At 44.7% G+C, this 24,684-nt stretch overlaps 1 protein-coding gene across 5 annotated transcripts in view; it reads left to right on the forward strand.

The window, feature by feature from the left end:
* Window positions 1-24,684, forward strand: part of nvy (CBFA2/RUNX1 partner transcriptional co-repressor nervy) — a 155,710-nt gene that overhangs the window by 118,219 nt on the left and 12,807 nt on the right. For all 5 annotated transcript variants that reach the window (XM_055062748.1, XM_055062747.1, XM_050194748.3 and 2 more), the window contains exons 2-7: window positions 1,920-2,057; window positions 11,441-11,662; window positions 14,469-14,581; window positions 15,704-15,793; window positions 19,323-19,507; window positions 23,775-24,034. In XM_055062748.1, coding sequence (XP_054918723.1) covers window positions 1,988-2,057; window positions 11,441-11,662; window positions 14,469-14,581; window positions 15,704-15,793; window positions 19,323-19,507; window positions 23,775-24,034 — 940 coding nt within the window. In that variant the 5' untranslated portion in view covers window positions 1,920-1,987. The remainder of the gene's footprint in view (window positions 1-1,919; window positions 2,058-11,440; window positions 11,663-14,468; window positions 14,582-15,703; window positions 15,794-19,322; window positions 19,508-23,774; window positions 24,035-24,684) is intronic.

Consider the following 24,684-nt stretch of genomic DNA (forward strand, 5'->3'; position numbering starts at 1 on the left):
GTTGTACTGCGACGGGCTTTCTTGTCGAAGGCACCGGGAAAATCAGCGTGGCGACCATCGTTCGACCGAACCCCGCGCGACCGGCAGTCGAACCGACAACACAATAGCGACAGCGTCTTCGCTTTAATCGTGCTCAAAATGAATCAAGCACGTCTACCAAGTTGAAATGCACAAGCTTTAACGTACCCTCTCAAGCCGTGGCCACGAAGTTTGAGCCAATGTCGATCCTGTTCAGCGAAGGTTAACCTGGCGCCGTCGAGTTTGTGCACTCGCTACCGGCGGACCTGAACTGAAATGTAAGCAGTTAGGTCGAACGAAACTGCTTTTATAGTTCAGTTCTGGCCTTAGCGATTTGAAATCAGCTACACCACTTCGCACGACGCGTACACAATAAGCGGTAAGCGGCGAAACAGTGCTGTGCCAACATCATTACGTCACCGTACCTGTAGGCTTCGCTACGTATATGGGTGGCCCTGTACGTGTTGCTTTGCGGACACATTTCTCAATTTCAGAGATGAACTGTTTGCCTCTGCGTCAAGCGGCAAACAAGAGACGGTGTATTCGGTATACAGCAGCATAAACAACCGCCTCGCTCATTTATACCAAAGCCGTGTGAGCGATGGCATCCGCGCGTTTTCGTGAGAGAACATGGCCTACAAATGAGCACTTATGCGAGCACAGTTTTTTCTAATAATGCTCTATGCCACGCTAAAACTGTAAGTATGATGGAGTTAAAGAAAAGCGAGAATGAGTTAACAGCCCGTAATATATCTGGATCACAGTTACCGTTATTTAAGTGGTTCGGCCGCTCATATTGACTCGTCTCAGGGTGTAACACCATAGCACATATGCCCAGATATGCATATTTTGCTACATTTTGACACTATTTTATATCAGCGAAGGTCCACAATATTTGACGATAACAACGACCTGCGACTGTAGATGTCGATGTAAACAAGTGCACCGCTTTAATAAATCCGATGCAGAAGGCTGCGCTCGAATACTTCTTGAATATTCGAAACGTCTACATAATGTGTAAAAACAATACAAAAAGTGATGTCCAAGTGCATAAATCAGTGACAAATTCCAAGGCAACCGTGCCGCCAAACGGAACTCAGCCTGCCTTTATCGGCTGCACTGTTTGCAGAACAGCGCACTCAGGCCTTCTCACCCAGTAGTCATTGAGTGCTACATGGCATCAGGAACGACATGCTGCCCCGAAGAAGCCATTAATAATGATTCGCGATCCACGAAATGCACAACCGACGCGCACTCAACGTGGGCGCAGGTACACAAATCCACCGGCGAAAGCCCCGGGATCCTTCCAAAACGTTTTCAGCGGTGCGTGGCAGAGGGCAGCACGGTAAAATGAAAGAGGCTGATTGCGAAACACCCTCGGCAGGGAAATGCGCGGCTTGCAACATAAAAAGTGTGCGTTCTTGTTTTTTAGCTATGTCCATCGCAATGTTCTGTAAAAGATGTGAGTGTGAGAATATATATATATATATATATATATATATATATATATATGCAGCATGTTTAGTTGTCAGTGAGCTAAGTACGTGTTATCCTTATCGATATTTCCTGCTGGTGACTGAGTCATTTACCACCATAGCCGATGATCTTAATGCTTCAGACATTGCGGAATACTGCTAAGTTAAAATAATTTCAACATCAGTTTCGCAGACGTGGAGTTTTCCACAACAAAACGTAAAAAGAGAGCAAGCTCTATTTCCATGAGTGCGTTTGTATTTGATTGGTTGGGTACGCCTTCTGAAGCGTGCGAACAGCAAGCCACCGCATGGATGGAATTCACGATGCGTCAGAGTTTCGTTTGATGCAGTCAGCCTGACGACACTTTGTCAACCAAAAGCCATCTGCCGTTCATGTTCAACGATTGTCTCCTCTTATGTTCGCAGATCTGGCCGCAACCACCACGCCATCTCTGGGCAGTGGCGGTTCATCGTCGCAGCATCAGGGCTGCAAAATGCCGGACTCACCTCAGGACATCAAACCTTTGAGCCCGACACAGTTGCCCAAGGTCTCCTCTATGCAAGGTGAGCGTTTGATTTTCACGCGCGTTTAATAAAAGCGAAATGTAGCAGGAGGAGCAGCCCACTTTGCTAGATGCCATGGGGGCCAACTTTTCAGCACTTTGGAGCCACTGGTTGAAGCGGTGGATGCCAGTGTCATTTCGGTGGATAAATTTCCATTTACGCGCAGTTTTCGAACCTGCTCCGCACGCTTGTGTGCGCTGGTAAGCAGCGTACTGTTAATTTATCATCAAGAACAATTATTGATAGAAATTTCAGGGTAACACAATCATCACTCATACTGCACTGCCGAAAAATAAAATATCCCTACACCTTTATAAGATATTATTTGTGCAAATATTCAGTTCGTACAAACATACAACTTGTCGTAGCTACGCTCTAGAACATTAAAGAAAGCATACCGCAGATATTCAGGGGGTGTCAGTGGCATTTTGTATGTCACTCTGCCTCTGAAGCGTAAAATTTTCAACAATTACGTTAAGTTTATTTACGTTTTATTGTAGGTAGGTCGTCGCCACTTGGCAAGGCTCCTCAACGTGAACTTACTGTAATGGTTGGTACTTATTGCGTTGTCATATATCTTATGATAACAGCGCTGCTATAGTTGCGCCTGTATTTGTGTGCAGTAATTTTAAACCACAACAACAACAACAACAACAAAAAACAGTCATGAATCATGACATGCTGAATTCAATAGGTTTTACAAGAAAAACAGGTGAACTGTCAAGTTGATAGCCCCCAGTAAACCAGTAATTATTCCTGTGAACAACATAATGAAATCATCACCTAAAAAAGAAAAGAAATTGCGCCTTCGGATAGAAATTTGCTAGAATATGATATACCTAGAAGTAGACTCCGATCTGTCAAACAATTAAAAAAAAAAGAGAAGTATTTTTATGCTGTATATTATATACATTTATTATATTACATTTATTATATACATTTATTATATACATTTGTTATACATGTTAGTTACATTTCGGAATTAGCGCATTTGCATGTGAAGCTGACGGTAGGTAATAATGAGCCGAGTAAAGAAATCTAAGCTATACGCTACCGGCTTCGGCGTATGGCAAATTCTCTGTCGCCTTGCCAGTTGAGTTTTCAGGGCCGGTATTTTGTCGCGATGCCTTTTCCGATTCTATGCTTTTTCAGGCTTTTCGCGCTTGGCCAGTGGTCAGAGCGACGGTCTGCCCACATTATCAACGGGATCAGGCGGCCGTGTGTGGTGGATGATAAGAATAGCATAGAATAAGGCATAAGGCATCGCTACAAAATAGCGGCCCAGTTTTCGCTGATCATCTTCACTTGAACCAACCAAAGCAACTCAGTTCGTCGGCAGACTTTGGGTGATTTCATGGTCATTGGTTAGCTGTTGTATAGGCATATTGAAAAAAGTGAAAAAAAAAAAAAAGAAGTCGTGAAGCAAATCGACGTTGCTGTACAAGTCACTCGAGCGCTCCCACAGCTGTTCCTCGAAACCTATTGTGTTGTTGCTCAGAAGCGTGAGCGAACCTCTCTTCAGAGCGATCGTGGATAAGGGAAAACGAAGTCAATAATTTTTATTTTCGTCTTCAAGCTGCAGCTGTTCCTTGCAGTATAAGTTGGCTTCTTAGATAGTGACATTTTGTTTTTATTTATTTAATTATTTATTTATTATATCCGAGCGCGCGACAGTAAGAGCCAGCTGCGCTCATTTTGCGATCTTCGTTCGAGCAGGTGTCGCTCGTGAGCCGCAGAAAATTCTGGCTGCATGCCTAAACTCGCACCCGTACTTTGACGGGAAGCGCGTTTGCAACTTCCACGACCATCTCTTGGTCTGAAACGAATTAGTCATGTTGTCAACTACCCAAATATTTTTAAGCACTGAAGAGTGCGTTCTTGAATATGTCCTTCGGTTGCAGTGTACAAACAGGCATGACAGACCGACATCGACAGCGCACTCAATGCTCGGCACATTGTTGCCGTGAATTGTTATACCGGGTGTGTGTTTTTTTTTTTTTTTCTAGCTGAACATTAATGAATGAGTTATGATCTTTAACGAAAAGACGAGTAATTAGGCTGTACCAGTTCAACAGCAAGTCATACCCACAGTCAAGCAATACCTCATCGCACTTTAACACTTCATTAAGTAGAATGATGATCTTCAATGAAGAGACGAAGAATCTATTAAACAGCAAGTCATACCCATAGTCAAGCAATATAAATACCTCGGCGTATACATAAAGGAAGGAAAGACTTACTCAAGCACCCATCAAGATAATCTGAATATAAAGGGCATGTGGAATAGAGCAATAATGAAACATAGAGCCCTTTGGGGCCACAATAAATATGTTGCAGGGCGTGGAATCTGTAAAGGAGTAATGGCGTCAGCGCTGACGTTCGCACATGCCATTCGGTGCTTGAAGTCGGATATCTTGTCGGGGTCGGAAGTTAATCAAAGATTGGTAGTCCGGTTGGCTTTGGGAGTCCACGGCAAAACCACAAATGAGGCAGTGCACGGTGACATGGTTTGAGCCTCTTTTGAAGTCAGAGAAGCGCGGAGCAAAATTTGTTTTGAAGAAAGGCTCAGGAACATGGATGAAAATAAATAGGTGGCTAAGGTGCACAAGTATCTGTACCTGAAAAGCGTGGACACAGAATGGAGGAAGAGGTCAAGCAAGTTGGCAACCAAGTATGCAGGGTAACTGAAGGTGTTAACAGACAACCGAGAGTCAACAGAAAGGAAGTTAGAGAAACAGGCAGCGAAGTGGATGCAAAGAATGGAAAAAAGAAAATGACCATGGAGATATATAAGAATGAGAAGCAGGAAACTAGAATGGAAAAACTGTGGGACAACGTAAAGGGCAGTCAGTGCCTTGCTATTTGAGGCTCGAGAGTGTTGCTTAAGGACAAAAACATAACCGAGCAAATATTCGCAACAAGATGAGGCATGTGCCTGCTGCGAGGACGTTTTGAGAGCTGGTGGAAAAAAAGCTGAGAAGACGATGCTACCACCGGATCCGTGACAGGCATAGGTAGCGATGCAAGGTGAATAGAGAAGTTTTGCGGAAGAAAAAGAAAAGGTTAAAAAGATGCACACAAAGCTGCTAAAAATGTAAAAATGTAAAAATGTATACAAAAAGCAGGTATAGCACACCTGATTAACTCAAGCAGGCTAGGTGACTGTTTGTCACCACCCCGTTTCAGATGGGATGTCAATAAATCATCGTCACCATCACGCACCAAATTTTAAGAAAGTGCTTGTGGCGGACAGAACATTTCTAACCCTTGAACTAAATTACACGATGAGGCGACCACTGCTTCTAAGAGAAATCAAAATGCTTAATTGAGTAATTAACATAATAAGATAATTAACATTTTAATAAATTACATTACGGCACATTTTTCAACCTAAAAATTGTAGCTGGTGAGCATGCAAGGCATATCGACTTAAAACGATTTCTCAGGACTACGACATTTTCGAGATATTAATTTTTAATGCGTCCGACGAAATGCATCGGTGTTTCAGCTAATTTTGAACTTCAACGCTTTTAAGAGCGTTTTCTTAAAAACGTAAGTGGAACAACAGTGTTTTTTTACCGTAAGTTTGACGGCGCATATCTCGAAAGCGGTGCCATCCTCAGAATTCGTTCCAAGTCCATATGTCTTGCAAGCGCACTATATCTGCAATTCGCAGATTGAAATAAGTGCCCACAATCACCTGCTTCAAAAACTCGCATCTATCGGAATCCCACATAGCTTGCTTTCCTGGCTTGAACACTTCTTAAAAGGACGTGCACAGTTTTACCTCTGCAAATAACCATAATTCATCCCTTCGCAACGTAACATCGGGTGTGCCACAAGGCGCTGGTTTATCGCCTCTACTTTTCCTCATCTACATCAGTGACTTACCTGCTAACAGTAAGAATAAATTACGTCTTTTCGCGGAAGGCTGTGTCATATATTCCCCTATCGAAGGCTCGAATGACATCACCGCACTGCAAAAGGATGTCGATTTCATCGCAGTGTGGTTCGAGAAATGGTTCATGCCGCTTAATCCAACTAAGTGCAAAGCTCTGTCATACATCCGCCACCACAGCTTAACCAGTCACACCTACGCAATGAATTCTGCTCCTATCAATCATGCCCTCTCTTACAAATACCTCGGCGTTCACATGACATCGACACTATCGTGGTTAACACATACTGACACCATCTGTTCTAATGCTTCAGGCACCCTTGGACATTTAAAACGTAACCTGAAAACCGCATCACCCCAAATAAAAAAAAGCTAGCATATCTAACTTTCGTACGTCCGCAGTTAGAATATGCGTCATTTATCTCGCACCCTTCTTAATCATATCTTACCTGTGACATAGAAGCAATACAACATCGCGCTGCTTGGTTTATAACTTCCAATTACCCTCATGAAACCAGCATAACCGCACTAAAATGCGCACTTAAACTACCATCACTTGCCTCCCACCGTATCATCTCTCGTCTCTGCTTGCTTCACACCTTTTATTACCATCCGCCCTCATGGCATTCCCTGTTAAATCCACCCTCACGTACAGCTTCCTGCTTAAGCCACACTCGTCTTATAGAACGCATTATCACCCGATCTTCTGCCATGAACACTTCATTCTTCCCTGACGCAATAACCAATTGGAACAGCCTCTCACAAAACATCGTCTCATGCACTGACCGTAAATCGTTCAGTGAAGTGTTAAATAGCCAAATTGCTTAATTACTGATGCTACCCACCCTTACTCCAACACGATGTTTCCCTTTTTTCACAATTGTTTTTGGCTTGTTTTTGTTTGTTGTTTTTTCTTTTGCAGTTCTATTCATTGGTTCTGACATTGTCGCAAGGATTAAAGCCTTACCTTATGTAACGCCTCCGGGCCTTTAAGGTGAAAATTAATGAATGAAAAAGTAATTAGTTACAAAAATAATTAGCGCGATTATGTTAATTATTCAATTAAGCGTTTTGATTTCTTCTAGAAGTAGTGGCCGCCTCACTGGGTAATTTCGATCAAGGGCTACAATTGTGCTGTCTGCTACAGACAATTTAAAAAAGATTGGTGCAACTAAAAAAATATGGGGAGGGGGGGGGGGGCACCCTGTATATGGTTCTCAGCATATATGATGTGAGAGTATACAAATGCGTGCTTAGTTTTGTTTCTCTATTTCTTTCCTTTCCTTTTTGTCTTTTTTGTACCGTGCAATTTACATATCTAGGCATTCATCTACGCTGAGGAGGAGTTTGAAAACCGGGCTTATCACCTTCTTGCAGTGTGGGATTGTGGGAAGGGCTAATCTTATAATATAGATGAAATATCTATAATGGATATCGGAGAAAAACAAGAGAAGGGGCTGGGATTGCGTTTCCTACGTGTGATTGCTATGGTGCGGCCATCTGTGCATGTGCATGCTTTCAATCACAAACCACAATCGAATTTTCTTTTTACTTTCTTAGTCTTACGAGCCTCGTTTTGTAAACAAACCACGCACAAGTCCAAGCTACCATTATGCGGACTCGCGCTTTTGTTCTTAGCAGAGCCGTTCAGGTGGATGCCTCAAAAGCAAAAGCATTCTTTCAACCACAAAGGAAGGAACTCTTGTAGCCAGTTGAGTGACCTCGTCCCCTATGTATCCTGCGTATGCGTTCAAGATGAGAGCCTCTCTACATCACGCCTCAATGTAACTGACAGAAGTAGCCTTCATAGTAAGTGATTGACGGCAACCGCCTTATCGTAAGTTGATAGAAGGTAAGTTTTAGGGAAATCAACGGCGCAAAACAGACGAATACAAAAAGGTAAGACGGGTTCCATCAGGCGCCATGATAACCTCTCTATAGCACTGAAAGGAAATTGAATTCTTTTCGGCAATATAGTTATTTGTCCTATGCCTTTCGTTTCCGTTTTAAAGGTAACAGTGGGGTGGGTCTAGAGATGGTCGTTGGCGTTTACACAGGGTATCACGGTGTCTGTCAGCCTGAGAAACAAAGCAGTAACTCTTCAAATACTGTATGACACCTATCTCAGTGAGTGTTAGCTCACTTTTGCTAGTCGCCATCCACGATTGTTTGTGAAGAATGCGAACGTAAGGTGGCGCGAGCACTAAGCCGGAAGGTGTCGTCAAGGGTGATGTTTCATTTGAAAGTGCGCAAACGAAAGCAAGAAAAAAAATTGGGGGACGCTTAAGCTTCGCCTTCAAGAGTGGAACGCGACAGCGTTCCCGTCGACCCGCCAAGGGGTGTAAGACAATGCACTACGCCGCAGAGATCACTTACGAGGCGCCCCGCATCGGACTTTGCACCCACCAATCAATCACGCGGTGAGCGTCGAGCAACGCAGCGTTCGGCGCGGCAACGAAATGTGCGCCTGAGCAAGCGGAACGAACCAAAATACTCGGTGTCTGGTGTCTCGGAGGGGGAAACTATGTACGCCAGCCAAACGTCGTGATCGGCACGGGCAGAGAGATAGACCGATAGTGATCTAAAGAAAGGAAGGACGCTTGATTCTGCAACCCGTGAGGGAGCACGGTGAAGCGTCGTCAGGGGAGAGGAAGTCCGGGCCGCGACGCGCCTCGCACCGGTCCCCGCACAGCCCCGGATGGATGGATGGAAGGTAGGAGCGTCCCCTTTGAAACGGGGCGATGGCAGTTGCCACCATGCTCAGATTGTTATTTTGCCTTTAATTTTTATTTTTAACTGTGTTGCGTGCTATTGAGTTTCTCGATTTTCTTTAAATAAATGTTCCTCCCTTTTAACCTTATGCCACCTCTCTGCTTTTGAGCCACCAACCCTCCAATCGCCTCTTGTTAATTTCCACCGCATATTTATTTACATGACTATTATCATCTCTGAACCCTAGGGCCTCAGGAAGGGTGACTGTGGCCGCATCGACATCGCGCTTGATACCATCACATTTTAGTATGAGGTGTTCCATTGTTTCTACATATTTACCACACACAGTACATGTGTCTTCTTCTTCGTTAAATTTCTTTTGATAGCTCCGCGTTCTAAGACATCCTGATCTAGCTTCAAAGAGTAGGGCACTGCATCTTGAGTTATCATAAAACGCTTCCTTCCTGATCTGCTGTTTCCAGTATCGATATAGTTCCACACTATGCTTCTTTTCCATTGAATTTATCGAATTTTTACCTTCTGCATTTTTAACCTGTCGTTTAATGCTCCGTCTTTCTTCGTCCTCGTGTCTGGCATACTTACTGGTTAGCTTCCTAATTCTTTTCCGCCATTGTGAGTCAACGCTCTTTTTGTATAGGTATTTAAACACCTTAGCTGCCCACCTGTTATCGTCCAATTTTCTCAGACGTTTTTCGTAGAGGATTTTACTCTGAGCTTCCCGTGCTTCGAACGATGTCCAGCCCATAACTCCCTGTACTGCTTCGTTTGTGGTTTTCCCGTGGGCACCTAGTGCTAACCTTCACACAGCTCTCTGATTTACTTCTAGTCTCGACTGAACATCTGCCCTTAAACAGAGGACCGCATTCCCGAAAGTAAGCCCCGGCATCATTACTCCCTTCCAAATACCTCTCAGTACCTCATACCTGTTGTACCCCCACAATGCCTTATGTTTCATTATCCCGGCATCTCTTCGCCCTTTTGCTATGTTAGACTGTTCGTGCTTTTCCGTGTACATCTGCCCTTTGTTTATCCATACCCCGAGATATTTGTATTATCTGCGCGCGTGGCGCGCCACCTGTCGGGGCAGCGCCGTACATTGAGAGGAGGGGGTCTTCTGTGTTTGCCGCAAGATCGCTCTGCGTGTGCGGAAAGCGCAGAAGAAATGTAGCGGAAACGCACTTCGCTACTCGTGTAACTGCGACTTCTGTAAGTTACATGTTCATAATTACCGATATACACCACAGTATAACTTTCTACAGCTCGTTTCTAAGGCAACACCGTATTGACTAGAGGCGCTTTTGTACCGCGTTAAAGCATCGAACTTGTGGCTGAGTGGTAGCGTCTCCGTCTCACACTCCGGAGACCGTGGTTCGATTCCCACCCAGCCCATCTTGCAAGTTGTTTCTTATTCATGAAGTGCCTCCCGGGATTTATCGCTCATGGCCAACGCCACCGACACCGGCTTTTCTGCGACACGAGCTCCTTAACGCTATCGCGTTACAACTCTGGGCAACGTAAACTCGTTTGTGATCGCACATCTTGTATTCTGCGTGCATTAGCAACACACCTCGGACAGCTGATACCAATCCAAACGTTTTCTATGTATATGAGCTGCTCACGCAAAACACCCACTATACCCTGTCGTAGTGAATTCAGGAGAGGAAACATAATCTCACCGCCATGATATTTGTTCAAATACGACTATAACAGTCCGCGACTAAAATGTGGTGTTTCCTCTTTCATGGAAGACGGACACCTTTGTGGGACGATCTGGGCATGTGTTAATTGCCGTCCGGTAATGACAGAGGGTCACAATGATGGGTAAATGCATGTGACTACATGTAAAGTGCGGAAGGCTACGCTTCCTGAGCATTACAGGTGGTATGCGAGCTCAGGCACGTTAGATATTTCTTTTTACATGCTCGACCAGGCGTCCTTTCGCCACTGTTTTATTATAAACATTGGTCGCCTTTTGTATAGCCTTTTGTGTTGAATATGCAAGTGAAGCAAACAGGAATGGAGTTCGCATTCCTCTATTTAAGATCTGACTGCAATTTTGACAAAAGCATTGCTCGAAGTCTTAACGTTGCTTCAATTCACTATGCTTTCGTACTTTTATGGCGCTTGTGCACCAGTTCAGTTCATTGTGCTTGTGTACGTTACGTACTGTACGTTGTGTTCGTGTACAGCAACCGTCAGCTTTAAGTTGAACAATGAAGACAGCTCTCTAGTGGCTTAACTTTAAGAAACGCAGGCCCTAAGGAGCAAATGTCATATGCTTAGGAAGGAAGGCGCGTTAAGCTAGCACATTCAAGGCGCCTCAACGAGAAATCTCCGTGCTTCATGCCCAGGAGAAGCAAAATGTAGCGTTGGACGTGTTCGAGCCAGATATGACGGATGCAGTATACTTCGTGCCTGTACGTAAATGGCCACTTTATGCATCATGCGCGTCATATGGAGTATATGCTAGGCGTATGGCCATGAAGATGTCTCCATTCTCTGTTGTAAAGAGTTTCTTTTTCATTCTTTCTGCATAAAAAAAGAAAAAAAGATTTATTTATTCAGGAGTGGACATATTCGTCTTGTCACAGGCCATGCCATTCTACGCCACCAAAAAGAGATTTACTCGTAAGAAGTGACATAGAGGTCGAAACTTTCCTCGCCTAAAGGCGTTACACGACCACGCAAGCAGTCGCCTACCGCCAGGTGCCTATGATAGCGGCTTCTTTCAAGCTGCTCCCCTGCTGTGCAGGCGTCAACGGAGCTCACTCGCCGCCTTGCAACGCGGGCAACCCGGTGCCCGTGTGCCCGAATCCTGCGGCGGTGCGGTCGCTGTCACCGCCATCAGACTCGAACCATGGGTCCGGTTCCACGGGCGTCTCTTCGTCGACGGCCGCCTCCAACGTGTCCGGGGGCTCGGCCAACATCGCTTCTGTCAGCGGCCTCGTGGAGGCCCCTTCCGGCGTCGTGCTCGGTAAGCGAACCTTTTAAGAACGCCACTTCGACCGACCATGCAGTCAGCGCTCAAATCCACTGCTATAGAATGGTCTGGGGAATGGTCTGAGAATGGGAGGGGTGGGGGGAATGCAAAGATGCTCGCGTGTACCATGCATTAGGTGCAGGTTAGAGAAACCCCATGGCGTCAGAATTAATCAGGAGTCCCCAACTGTACGGTGGACCTCATAATTGGATCGTGGGTTTTTGGGCGCGTAATATGCCAGATTCTAAGTTAATGTTTTATTGCGCACAAGCACCGTAGACGCATTGCATCCATCGGGAAGTGCGAGAAATCACGAAAATGGACTCGAGCCTGTATAGCGATCTGTTACTCCCGCATAATATTGCCAGCTATTAATTGTTTCCGGAGTAGCGTATCCGAAAATTAATACGGAACGCTCCTCTACGGCGCCGCTCGCAGTCCAGAAATGAAAAGCCCGTTGAATCAGCCAATCGGCTGAAGGACAAAAGCGATTAAAATGTTAACGCCGGTAATTCGTTAAGTGTCGTTCAGTAACAGAACGAGCATTCAGAATGAAACAATAAAGAAGCGAGAAATACGACAGGGAACGCTATTTTCGCCCCGCATTTGTTTTTTTCTCATATATATACATATATATATATATATATATATATATATATATATATATATATATATATATATATATATATATATATATATATATATATATATATATATTCGCACGCTGTAAGTAACCAGCGCCGGTCTTGATAATATTCATCCTAGTGACATCAAACTAGTTGCTCATCCCATATGTGATGTTTTATGTTTTATGTTTTATTATCAATTTAATATTCAGCACCGGCATTCTTCCATCATGAGCTGAAACGAGCAAATGTAATTCCAGTTTTTAAGGGAGGCGATCGTTCTTTAACCAACAAATTACCGCCCAATATGTATACTGCCATGCTTTAGTAAAGTGATTGAAAAGTTGACTGTTACTCTATTAACCAATTACCTGTCTAAATGTAATATTCTTTCCAACTCTCAGTGTGGTTTTCGTCCTGGCTATTCGACCGACCTTGCTTTTGTCCCCCTAGCGGACCGCTTAAAGGAAGCTATTGATAAAGGGTATTTTGCCGGTTCAGTTTTTATTGATCTTACGAAAGCTTTGGACACTATTAACAATCATATCTTGTTTTTAAAGTCGGAAGCTATAGGCATAACTGGGCCAGCACTACTAATGTTACTACGAGCATATCTGCAGGATAGACATAACATAGTTAAGATGTCTAAGGTTTTTTTTTTTTTTTTCCGAATCTAAGGTTGCTAACTTAGGAGTACCACAGGGTTCTATTCTTGGACCTTTATTATTTTTATCTGCTTTTTAACGATCTGCCTGACTGTCTAACATCCTCACACTGTGTATTGTACGCCGACGACACAACCATTATTAACTACGATAAAAATATTTCGTCCTTTTTACTAAACTCAATAATGACTTCGCTAAGGTTACAAACTGGTGTATAAATAATAATCTTGTTGTCAATCTCTCGAAAACCAAGTTTATTGTATTTAATTCCCCCCCGAAACCATCTTGTTCAGTTCCATTGCTGAATCTTGGTTCCCATTTAATTCCTTCTAGCACTCATTGCTCATTCTTAGGGGTAGAACTAGACTCTAACCTCAAGTTTCATTATCATGTCTAGAATATTAAAAAGAAAGTTGCTTGCGGCATTCGGTTACTGATTAGAGCCCGCCAATGCTTTAACCGTGCTACACTTGTCTCGCTATATTACGCTTTTATACACTCACACATTAACTACTCGTTAATATGTTGGGCAAATACATATAATACTCACCTCAGTTCACTGCAAACTTTGCAAAACCAAGCAATTAGGATAGTCACCTCTAGTCCCTATAATACTAGCACTCTCCCGTTGCTACACTCTAATAACATTCTGTCTGTCAAAGAAACTGTGTTGTATAATTTGGACATAATTATTTTTAAGTTATTGAATAATCAAGTACCTGCATGTATAATTCCTAAAACATGCCTGATAAACGCTAATGTCACTAGATTTGCTTTAAACAATAATCTCATTTTACCTCAGGTGCGCACCAACTATGGCAAACAATCATTTCATTTTGCAGCTTTTTTTCATTTTGGAATTCCGTACCACCTTGCGTCAAAACTTCACGTTCAACATCCATATTTAAAAAAAAAAAAAACATCTGAAGAATTTCCTTCTAACAGAAAATATTGAACACTTTTTAATATTGAACTTTTTTCTTCTTTTTTCTTTTTCTTTCTTCACCCTTATTAGATCAAATATTCCGCTGTTCTGATACATTTCTTTTTTATTAATGGTCATGCATATCTTGAAGTTCTTTTTGTTGTTTCTATTGTTGCATTTATAGTCATGTATATTTCTGAAATTCTTTTTTTATTGATATTGTTTGTATTGCATGTTTGTGTAACATTTTTGTCCGTTACTGTCAAATTCGTTTAGTTCATTTAGGTTTGCTGCATTTGCTCCTTGCAATTGTATAATTTCCTTCGTTAGATTTATTGTAACTCCTAATCTTGTTTTGCATTCTCCAGTACTTACTTTCTTCCATGTTTCCTTATATATGATTTTAATGTAGTTCTCCTCGTTGCTTTAGAATACGCATATTTATAAATAACAGGAGGTCCTGATACAGTCTGACTATGGGACCTCCTTCTGTATATTATTATTATAACCTGTTCTATAATTAATAAATCAATTTCATTTCATTTCATATATATATATTTATTTATTTTTTATTTTGCTTACAGGAGCACGGCAGCTAAGCAAAGTGAAAAGGTTCCTGACAACTCTGCAGCAATTTGCGAGTGACGTTTCGCCAGACGTCGGAGAGCGGGTTCACGGCCTCATTCTAGGACTTGTGGTAAGCACGAAAGAAGGCTCCATAGTAGGGGTGGGCGAATATTCCAAGTGGCGAATACGAATCGAATAGCTATTTGGTATTTTCGAGTATTTCACCCTAACCAAAAAATTTCGGCACAACCGAATGCTAAAATATGGTTACTATTCCCCGTTTCCTAAAGAAAGTATCGCAAATCATCAGGAGAGAAACAAGGACAAAAGCTTTCGCAGCAATGCAAAAACAAAATTACCAATGCAAGCTTTGGTTTTGGTTTCGCGGCGGAAGCCTACATGACAACCTGCTACTTTTGTATGATTTACTGTTTTTGGAAGTGCAGTCGTGTGGCAGTTTCATCTTTTACACTACAATCTGCGATCTTTTCCTTGCAGATCAGTCTTTTTACATGTGTCTGCGGTGCACAAGTCCATGACTACTTTTTTCCCCCATAACTTCTTCTTTTTCAGCAACCATTTATTTAGCTCTCTTAGAAAGCTTATCATAAAGCATAAACCAGGCGTCGAAGCTGTTAAGAGGAAATTCGTGCAGTTTTTTTATGTTTAAAACAGATCATTTGTCTCTGGCAGTCAGCTGATCTTATCTGTAGTAACCAGTACAGACATGATCCATAATTATACCAAAATGAATATTTTTGGTGTGAATATTTGCACTTGCCCTTGAATATTCGATTCTATATTCGATCTTTGCTATTCGCAATCGATTCGTATTCGTTTCGTATTCTATTCGTATTAGAAGAAGCTGATATTCGCAATCTGTTGCTCTCGTTGAAGAAATACGTGAAGTTTGCTTTGAACGCAAACGTTTCTTATCAGTCTAATCTACCCTGTATAGGCAAGCTGCCTTGCCTTAGCTAGTTTTGCGGAAATAAAAATCTACAGGTATCTTTATGCTTTTATACAATCCATCTGCAGACGGAACACACTTGAATAATGAGACCATTATTTCTGCGCCTTTCAGCTCCCTGCCATTAACCTATACGAATGTCATCAGCCTCTTGTTCAGCTAAGCCAAATTTGAACTTTTGACGAGCGAACTCGTAATGATATATATATGCGCTTTCTTATGCGACGTGTACACGTGCGCTAGGTAGCGCCCGATTACTCAAACAACTTCCCTCTCCAACAGAGTTCCACGATATCCATCGAAGACTTCCACCACAGCATTCAAGACATCACGAATTACCCGTTGCGCCCCTTCGTGGTTCCATTCCTAAAGGTAAAGTTTGTTCTTGCTTTTGTTCTCATTACTCCTTTCTATACGTAGTTTCATGGTTACTTTTCTAATGACGCAACTGAAATGTGCCTTTTTAGTTTTTCTTAGCCCAAACAAGCAAGCAATATTCTGCATGACCGTCACTTACAGTCGTATGAAAGAAAGCTCAGTAAAATATTGCGGCCAGAAAGGGTGTACCGTTGGCAGCCGATTGACATTCGAAAGCTCGAATGGACACTCTTGCTGTTTGCTCGTTTAATAGACCGCTTAGGTACTCCTTAATAACGTAATATGCACTTACGCCGTGCACACTGTTGCTTATTGGCAGTGTATTTATATGTAACACGAGTCTTACTCTTATTCTTTACGTAAAGATAAGGCGGTGTTGACGTCTCGCCGTGACGCTGGAAACCCCTTGTCGTGAACAGCCAGCGAAAAAGTTGCAAAGAATAGTAGTAATAATTTGGTATTACATTCATAAGCACTTTTTTATTGCAAGTGGTGCCCCAATGGTGCAAACAGTAAAAACGCTGTAGTGATGAAGTACAGATACGCACGAAGAAGCACAATTGCAGGAGTATGCACGTAGCACAGGAAAATTAACAAAACCAGTCGATATAATCGCAGTAATTTCATGATCACCTTCAAGTATTTTACGCTGGCCGACGGGCGAAAAGCAGTTTTGTTGTAAGGACAGGGGCATCTATATTTCTACAGGTTGAACGTAGACAGCTGCGATAACGCCTCCCTATTCCTATTGTTGAGTATTTTGTTATCGTAACGTCGCTTCGTTTACTTGAGTCGACTGCACTCCGTCCAACTTGAGGCAAAGCGCAAAAAAAAAAAGAAAGAAAAAACACCAGCACAAGAGAAGGAAACGAAGACACAGCGCTACTACAACTAAAAACCACTGGGAAGCGCTTGTTTCGTGCATGGAAGGAGTGGTGTACCGTATTCCTTTAGACTGTGGGAAGGAATACATTGGTCAGACGGGTAGGTGCTTCAATGATCGCTTACGGGAACGTTCGAGCAATGTTAATAATCTGGTAAAGAGTGGTCATCTAACCGCGCACTGCTCGCATTGTGGCTGTAAACCCTTGTTCAACAAATCAAAAGTGATGTCTATGAACCCAGATCAAGTCACTAGGGAGATCACCGAGGCGTTTGAAATTATTAGAAATGATAAATCTGTAAGTTGCCCACCTGTGGTCGCCGTCAAAAAAAGAAATCATGTTTCTATCGCAGTAGCCCCCTGTAGAGTGAATCTAAGTTGTGATATTGGCCTGTTGTACGATGGTATATATGTGGTAACCATGTGCAATGCAAATTCAGTTGTTAGTGGCGCTGTCTCGATTTTCTTTGTGCGCTTTGCCTCAATTAACAAAGGGGAAATCAGACATCCACCCGTTCGTAGCAATTGCTACAAACGAAACCCGTACGGGTTCCTCGAAAGAAAAGCCTCGCAGTTGAAGAAAAAATTCGTCCTGGTCCGGGACTCGAACCCCGGACCATCGCCTTTCCGGGGCAGCCGCTCTACCATCTGAGCTAACCAGGCGGCTAGAAGATGGCAGGGCGAAGTTATGCAGTACCAAGTAGCCCACCAGTCTGTTCTCTTGCACTCCGTCATTAAGACAAAAAGTAAAAGCAAGAAAAATTTTTCATTTACATGCCGAATGGTTAGGGAGCTTCTTTATGCACAACACACACCCATCCAAACGACCACCGTTTCAGCTTTGCTTCTGCGAAACAGAAATGACGGGCTATCTAGGCTGCCGTCTGCATTGCAAACGTCGTTTGCGTCTGTGTATCCCCAGCTTGCTAGTGGAAACGTGTTTTGATCAGTGTTGTTTCTAGCTTCAGGCTGCCGTTACTTTCCGGTAAACAACACGAGGAATTTGATGTGTACCTGGACTCGCTGAAACTTACTATCCATAAGCACGGGTATTTGTTCGGATTATGAAAACTAGACATAGCGTTAGCAAATGTTTGCTGTGGGACTGTACTACTAAGAATGCGCGGCGTTTTCTACGACTTATAATGGCGATACTGGCTCTAGTTGAAGAACAGTAACAATGCAACGACTGTCCCACTCGTTTTTGACCACTAGTATATTACGCGTACCCGGAGTGATCGGTTCATTGATGACAGTTGCACACCAAGCAGCGTTAACTAAATGTTGACTAAACAATCGATCTTCTTACATCAGCTACCTTACTTTTTTTCTGTCTCTTTCTTTTTTCTCTTTGTCCGTTCACTTCGCACCCGTAAAGCTCGATTCGCATGGCATACGAAATTACTGTTCCGGCCCGCGCACCCGGAGTCACGCGAGCCCGCTTACGCGGTCCGTGGGCACGCCGTGTCGCAGACTGCGTAGCTCTGGAGAGAAGAAAGGCGCTTTTGCCCTGTACACTGATCAGAACTTTGGCATTCTTCGCGCCCGCTCGATCTGTCGACAGAGCAGGGTGCTGTCGGTCCACCCCGCGGCGTTTCGGTCCGTCGTATGAATGGTGCGTGAAGCCTGATCAGGTGCGGTTTCGCCGTTGCGTGACCCATCAGAGCACGGAACGGTCCGTCATGTGGATCCAGCTTAAGCATAAGTGCACGGACTGCGACCAGGGTGCAGCGGGAAGAGAGAAAAATTCGTAGTTTGAAATTGGCGACGCGCTTTGTTCAGAGCGCAATGCCACGCGTTAAATAGGAAATTTGATATTATGGAGCATCGAGGGGATTTGCGCAACGACGTGGCTTCTCCGTATGAACATTGTTTGCAATGGCGGTTTATATCGCCATGTCTTGGCATCAATGAGGCACGCCTCGTGTTTTTGTAGTTATCCTTGTGGCAGTCAACTAAAGAACAAACGTTTTAAAAAATACCTGTGCGCTTTCACAAAAACACAATACCGGCTTGATACATTATGTTTTTAAATATAGAAAGAGTTAACGGAAGAACTCCTTTTTTTGCCAGAAATAATCGACGAAGAGTATTTCCTCGCAGGATGTTCGAGTTTTCATTTGTGCACTCGGAGATGCCACCGCCAACCGAGTACTATTTGATTAATTTTTCAACGCTAATCGATATTTATCCCGTGCGCAAAAACAGCGATGAGTCCCGATAAGCGTAAGCATCACTCTCAAAATGTAAATGTCTGCGATTATACTATATACTTAGCTGAAGCTTGAACACACATCCGCCCTCAACTATTTTTGGCTTATCATTTTGGAAACAACTTTCCGCCTGCGCTGAGAAGGATGTGTGTCTAGGTAAATATATTTAAAGAATAACGCGTTCATAGCCTTGTCGTTTTATAAACGTTCTCCGTAAGAGAAAACTTAGGATTCCAGGAAGAAAATTCTCATTGAAGGAACCTGCCATGAGTACCGGAATGAGGGGTTGGGGGGCGAGGTGACAGTGCGCCGACATCGAGTACGGCGACAATCTCACGGTGACGAAAGCTCTGTCGACGCGCACTGGGCAGAATTCGCGGAAGCCCGCCACTGACACGGTGTTGTCTGGCGCGCTCGGTGCTCGCAGTCGCACCTGCCGCTGCTGCAGACGGAGCTGGTGCACTACGCGCGAGCCGCCAAGCAGAGCCCCGCGCAGTACCTGCGGCAGCACGAGCAGCTGGTGCTGGACCAGCCGGGCGGAGAGCCGTTCGAGATCTTTCAGCCGGACGCCAAGGAAGGCGCCCCCCTCAAGAGGAGGACGCCCCCGGACGGGTGAGCGAGCGCAGGCTGTTCTACAGCGAGCTCGGCTTAGCCGCATAATTCTTTAGCCATGCAACGAAACAAGACTTCGGTGGAGGTCGCCATGTCGGTAATGCGACATGGCCCCGTTTTACGACAGCACCGGTAATAGGATTCTTATTTTCAACCATTGCTTCTTCGTGTTCCATTGCCTTATGACAGAAATCCCGCCTTCTGGCGCATTTGTACGGTTTCTTTCTCTACATTCGTCTTATCAATAAACTGTCAAGGGTAAAACGGACGCGGACCAAGAACACTGAAAGAAAAGGAACCAATTGGCTCCTTTTCTTTTAGTGTTTTTGGTTGGCGTTCGTTTTGCCCTTGACTATGAGTGAACCCGACCAAGCGAGTTTTCGCTAAACTCCTTGTTTCATCAATCGTGACATTCGAAGTAACGAAACGAAAGCATATTATCAAAAGGAACACTGTCGCGCTTTATTGTGTTCTTGCCCTATGTAATCTTTCTTTTCTGTGTCGTTGAATTTTTTTTATTTAAAAGGGGAATCAATAAATCGCATACATTTCATTCGAAACTGAACAAATATAGCATCCATTGCATATCACGCGCGCTGCTTCAAGCGTACGTGACTCACGAAACTCAGCCCTCAGAAATAACACGTGATTATTTCTATCTCACTACTGGGTTCCACGAGACAGCACGGCCGGCTACTCCTTGGTTCTTGAACAGGTGGCCCAGTTACATATGTAGTTTTGTATACCTATGCACATAGTCTTCTGGCAGAGAGAGAGCGTGAGAAATGGGCTGGCAAAGGCAGCGAGGTTAACCGAAAGACTTCTGGTTTGCCACTCAGCACTGGGGAAAGAGTCATGGGGAAAAGAAAGGCGGGAAAAATAGCGGAGAAATAGAAAAGGCGGTTAATAAAATAGTGGAGGCGTGAAACGTTCGTGAGAACTATCGTACCCCTAATAGGCCACTCCAACGTAAAAACTTCGAGAGTGCCTTGGCTGACTAGTGGTGTGACGATTGTACAGATCGGCGTTCCAGGATTGTCGGCTTCGAAAGCGGCCGGTCGTCAAGACGGGTCAGTGCGGTCGCGAGTGACTGCCTGTGTGCGCAGGGCAACGGCAATGGACGCGCTGAATAGTTTTCTCGCTGCCGCCGAGGGCCCATGCAGCGCTATCATCCCTTTTAATGTTGAAACCAAATGATTTTTTGTAGAAGCGATGCCAAGCCACAGTCGGCAAAGTACTGTTGTCTCGTGTGGGATAGTCTAGGCGGAGGACGAAGTCGAAGACACGGGTCCAGTTGATGTAGACGTCTGTGCTGGAAACTAGGTGTGTTCCACGACGACTGTGTAGAATCATTCGCAAGCACTCCAAGTTTCGCCGCTCCGTTTGTTCTTGACAGCGATATCGGTTCCTGCACGTCCTCTTCATGAGCAGATCGAGCAGCTTCATCGACGTTGCGCATTAGGCCACAGTGACTAGGGAGCCACTGAAATGTGACGTCGTGTCCTTGCTTGAAGAGTCGATGAAGGAGCTCTAGGATTTGTAGAACTGGTTGTTCGTAAAGTCCATAGCGTAAGGCGGAAAGCAATCAATGTAGAGCTGCCTTAGAGTCACTCAAAAACACTCAATTTTTGTGGTGGCGCCTCACGAATCACACGAAGTGCGCTACGAAGGGATGCAAGCTCCGCGGCTGTCGATGTCGTCTAATGAAATGTCTTAAACTTTACGGTGGTGATCTTCGTAGCAAAAATTACTGATTCAGCAGATTCATCCATGGTGCTTGAAGCATCAGTGTACAGATGGGCATATTCGTTGTATTTTTCGTACAGCAAGAGCAACGAATGTCGTTTGAGAGTTGTGCCTTCTTTCGAAGTCCCGGTACTGTCAGTCGAACGTGTGGCTGAGCCAAGCACCAAAGGGGAAACAAAACTCTCACTGCAGCGGCGCAAAGTGATGGAAAGTGTACATGATAAGGCAGTATCGTCTGACAAAGAGGCGCACGTGGTCGGTCGTCTTGCAGTGAGGCGAGATGGTGGAAAGGGGCGCGAGCAAGGTGCCTGACGTGTTCTCTGAGCGCTTCCATAACAATGTGAGTCGTAGATCGATACTCACGGGCAATTCCAATATTTTCTGCCGTGGAGGTACATCGCAGAAACCGCAGACAAACCCTACCTGAGCCCGAGCACTTTCGATTGTACAAATGTTATCTCTGCACTTATTGGTCAGCACTGGTAAGCTGTATCGCAGAAACCCTAGGAAGAGCGTCCTATACAGTTGCATCATCGTATGTACTAAAGTACCCCAGGTTTTTGCTCCAAGAAGTTTGAACAGATTAGAAATGACTGTCAGGCGCTTTTCTTTATGTAGGCCACGTGAGGACTCCAGCGGAGGTCATGGTCGTTGATTACCCCTAAGAATCTGTGCTTCGGGACACAAGAGATATTTTGTCCGTTGATAGATATGGCGTACGAAGTCATTGGCTTCCGGCTAAACGCGATTAACGCGCATTTTTCTGGGGAGATCTTGAGGCCTTGTTAGCTAATGTTTGTCGACATCAACGTCACAGAATTCTTTAGCTTTGTACGCACCTGAGGACGTGTCAAATCAGATGCCCAGACGCATATGTCACTTCACTGCATTTGCTTTCAGCAGAAGGAGCAAAACAGTTAATGCACGTACAACAACGTTATCGCATGGTGACCAAACAACATCCGATGGCGTTACTGTGGGTAGTATTAACAATATAGTTTCTTCATTTCTTACACTGGACTACACGTGCGTTTTAGTCATAGATACGTTCGAAAGAGATAATAAAAAAAAAGCTAATGAAGCGCTTGCAGGTCTGAAGACGAGCAGCCACGGACCATAAAGGCATAAAATATCTATTAAAACAGAGCTAATATTTTATTTAATGCAGACCATTAGATGTACACCTATAGGCTGTGTCATAAAGAAATTGTTGGTTCTATGAAAATTAATGATGTTCCTTCAAAATGAATTTGACAGCGAATAAGCATAAGTACAGCCGACGGCGTTCTTTACCGTTGATATAACCATAAGATAAGGAATATGCTCCCCGTAAGAAGTATTGTATTGCTTTATAACTTAACAAGACAGGTACTCCAAGGAGTGTTTGCATTTCTCAACGTTTCTTTTTCATTAGCGTGACGCACATGAATTCTTTTTTGCCGAAAAAATCCGAGGACACCTAAGCACTTCTTATGAGTTGTGAATGCGAAAGCATTAATGTCCACTTGAACACCGATGAGCGGCCGTTCGAGTTGTGAACTCCTCGCGGTCAGGCGAGCACATTGAGACGCTTGGCTTGGCGCATTTTGATTTGGCCTTATCGGAGGCGCAGTTTGAACGCAAGCAAGAGCTCGCGCACACAAGGAACGCGCAGATAACACAAGCGTCCGAGAGCGAGGGCGGCGATGCCCCCACGCAACACCTGGCGCGCTATCCGCACAGCAGGTTTTCCCTTTCGCCCAATCTGCTCCGTCGAGGCGCGCTCGTGACGTGGCATCATAGTTAATGGTAATCTAGGTCCCGTTTTTCACTTGTCCAGACGCCGGCTTTTTCGCTCAGCGGGCCATTTGGTGATTTCGAATAAAAAAAAGAAAAATCCTAATAGCAAGAAAGAATTAGGAACGTCCGGCCAGACTGACCAGACGATGGCTTGTTCAGTGTTATCTGGGCTTCACTGGCAATTCAAATGAGCACGTGCTGCTGTGTTCGGAGGTGGTTTGCTTTCTGCCGTCCAGTCTGCCGGTGCCATAAGCGCTTTTCCGCCATACCAGAAGCGCATCAATTCCTAGGCTATACTTATAATACCGGTAACGCGAAACATTCGCCAGGCGCTTTGGAACCAGTCGCAACCCGCCAATGACATTGTGTGGGGTGGGGCCTGACGCTGATGAGCTTCCCGTAAACCAGGAACTGAGCCCGCTTTCACAATTTTTTACGTTCCCTCTGCACTTGTCTATTGTGGCGTGCGCTCCAGCACTTGTGGTGTGCGCCCGATCACCTTCCAGTGAGGAAACACCTTTACGTAAGAGAAGTTTTGGGTATCATATAGAAGATGGGCGATTATTTCCCCGCAGCTACAGTTATTGCGCGTAGGGTTTAAGGAGTGCAGTATCCTCCTCTCCTTTTTCGTCTTTTTGTCTGGCTCTATTAATGCAGCAGTGGTCGGAAAGTTGCTTCCATGCAGCCATCCTCAGCAGCCCCTGGGGCGAGATCTAATGCTCGTCTCGTTTGTACATCGCAGTCGGCCGAAGGAGAACGGCCACGCGGCGTCAGCGGTCGCTGCAGCGGTGGTCCTAGAGGAAGGCGGCCCCCCGGCGGCCAAGCGCCACCAGCCACTCTCGGCGAGCCCCGGGACGGCGAGGCTCAGCCCCGGAGTTGGTGCGCACGCCGCCCACCCGCCGCCGGCCGCCTTCCGCTTTGAGGAAGCGTCGGCGCCGCTATTCCGGGATCGCTACGACCGCTACGATCGCCTCGACAGGGACTTCTATAGGCCTTGCTACGGTACGTACGGCCCACTTTATGTGAGCTAGGCCAGTGGCTTAATCTCTATAGCAACGCAAAGTCCGTGCGCTCGACTCCGTGACGTCAGGCTAGCTTTTTGCCACTGCCAAGCACGGCGCGACGAAAGTGCGACGACTATAAGCTCCGCCGCTTGCAGTAGACCTCATTTGAATGCACGACCGTCTGTACAGTTAGCGTGACGTTACGGCACCGAACCTCTAAGCCTTGCGTTGCTCACAAGTCATCGGCTGCACCCGTTCGCGGCCTCGATTGGCGTCGTTGGCTCGGGAAAATAAAAAAAAAGCGTGCGCGAACTGCAGAACGTGGTATCACGAAATCACGTGTGGCCGGCGTTCGTTCAATCCAGGGTTGCGCGCGACAAAATTCGTCCATCCATCGCATGACGTGCGCAGATGTGCTTGTGTTATTAATACTAGCTAACGAAAAGAGACGTGTAAAAGAAGGCGGAAATTCAGGGAGCTTAACTAGAATAGAGAATCTGGTTTTCCAGCATACACTGGAGAAAGATTGGCAAAAAGATAACTTACAGGAGAAAAGAGCACAGCAGATTTAGCGTGTTGTCTCGTCAATGCAAGCCGTTTAAGCTTAGTCAGTGTTAATGGCACAAGTGTGTCAGCCACAAAACGTGG

The sequence above is a fragment of the Dermacentor andersoni genome, chromosome 1, assembly GCF_023375885.2.
Source record: "Dermacentor andersoni chromosome 1, qqDerAnde1_hic_scaffold, whole genome shotgun sequence".
Taxonomy (NCBI): domain Eukaryota; kingdom Metazoa; phylum Arthropoda; class Arachnida; order Ixodida; family Ixodidae; genus Dermacentor; species Dermacentor andersoni.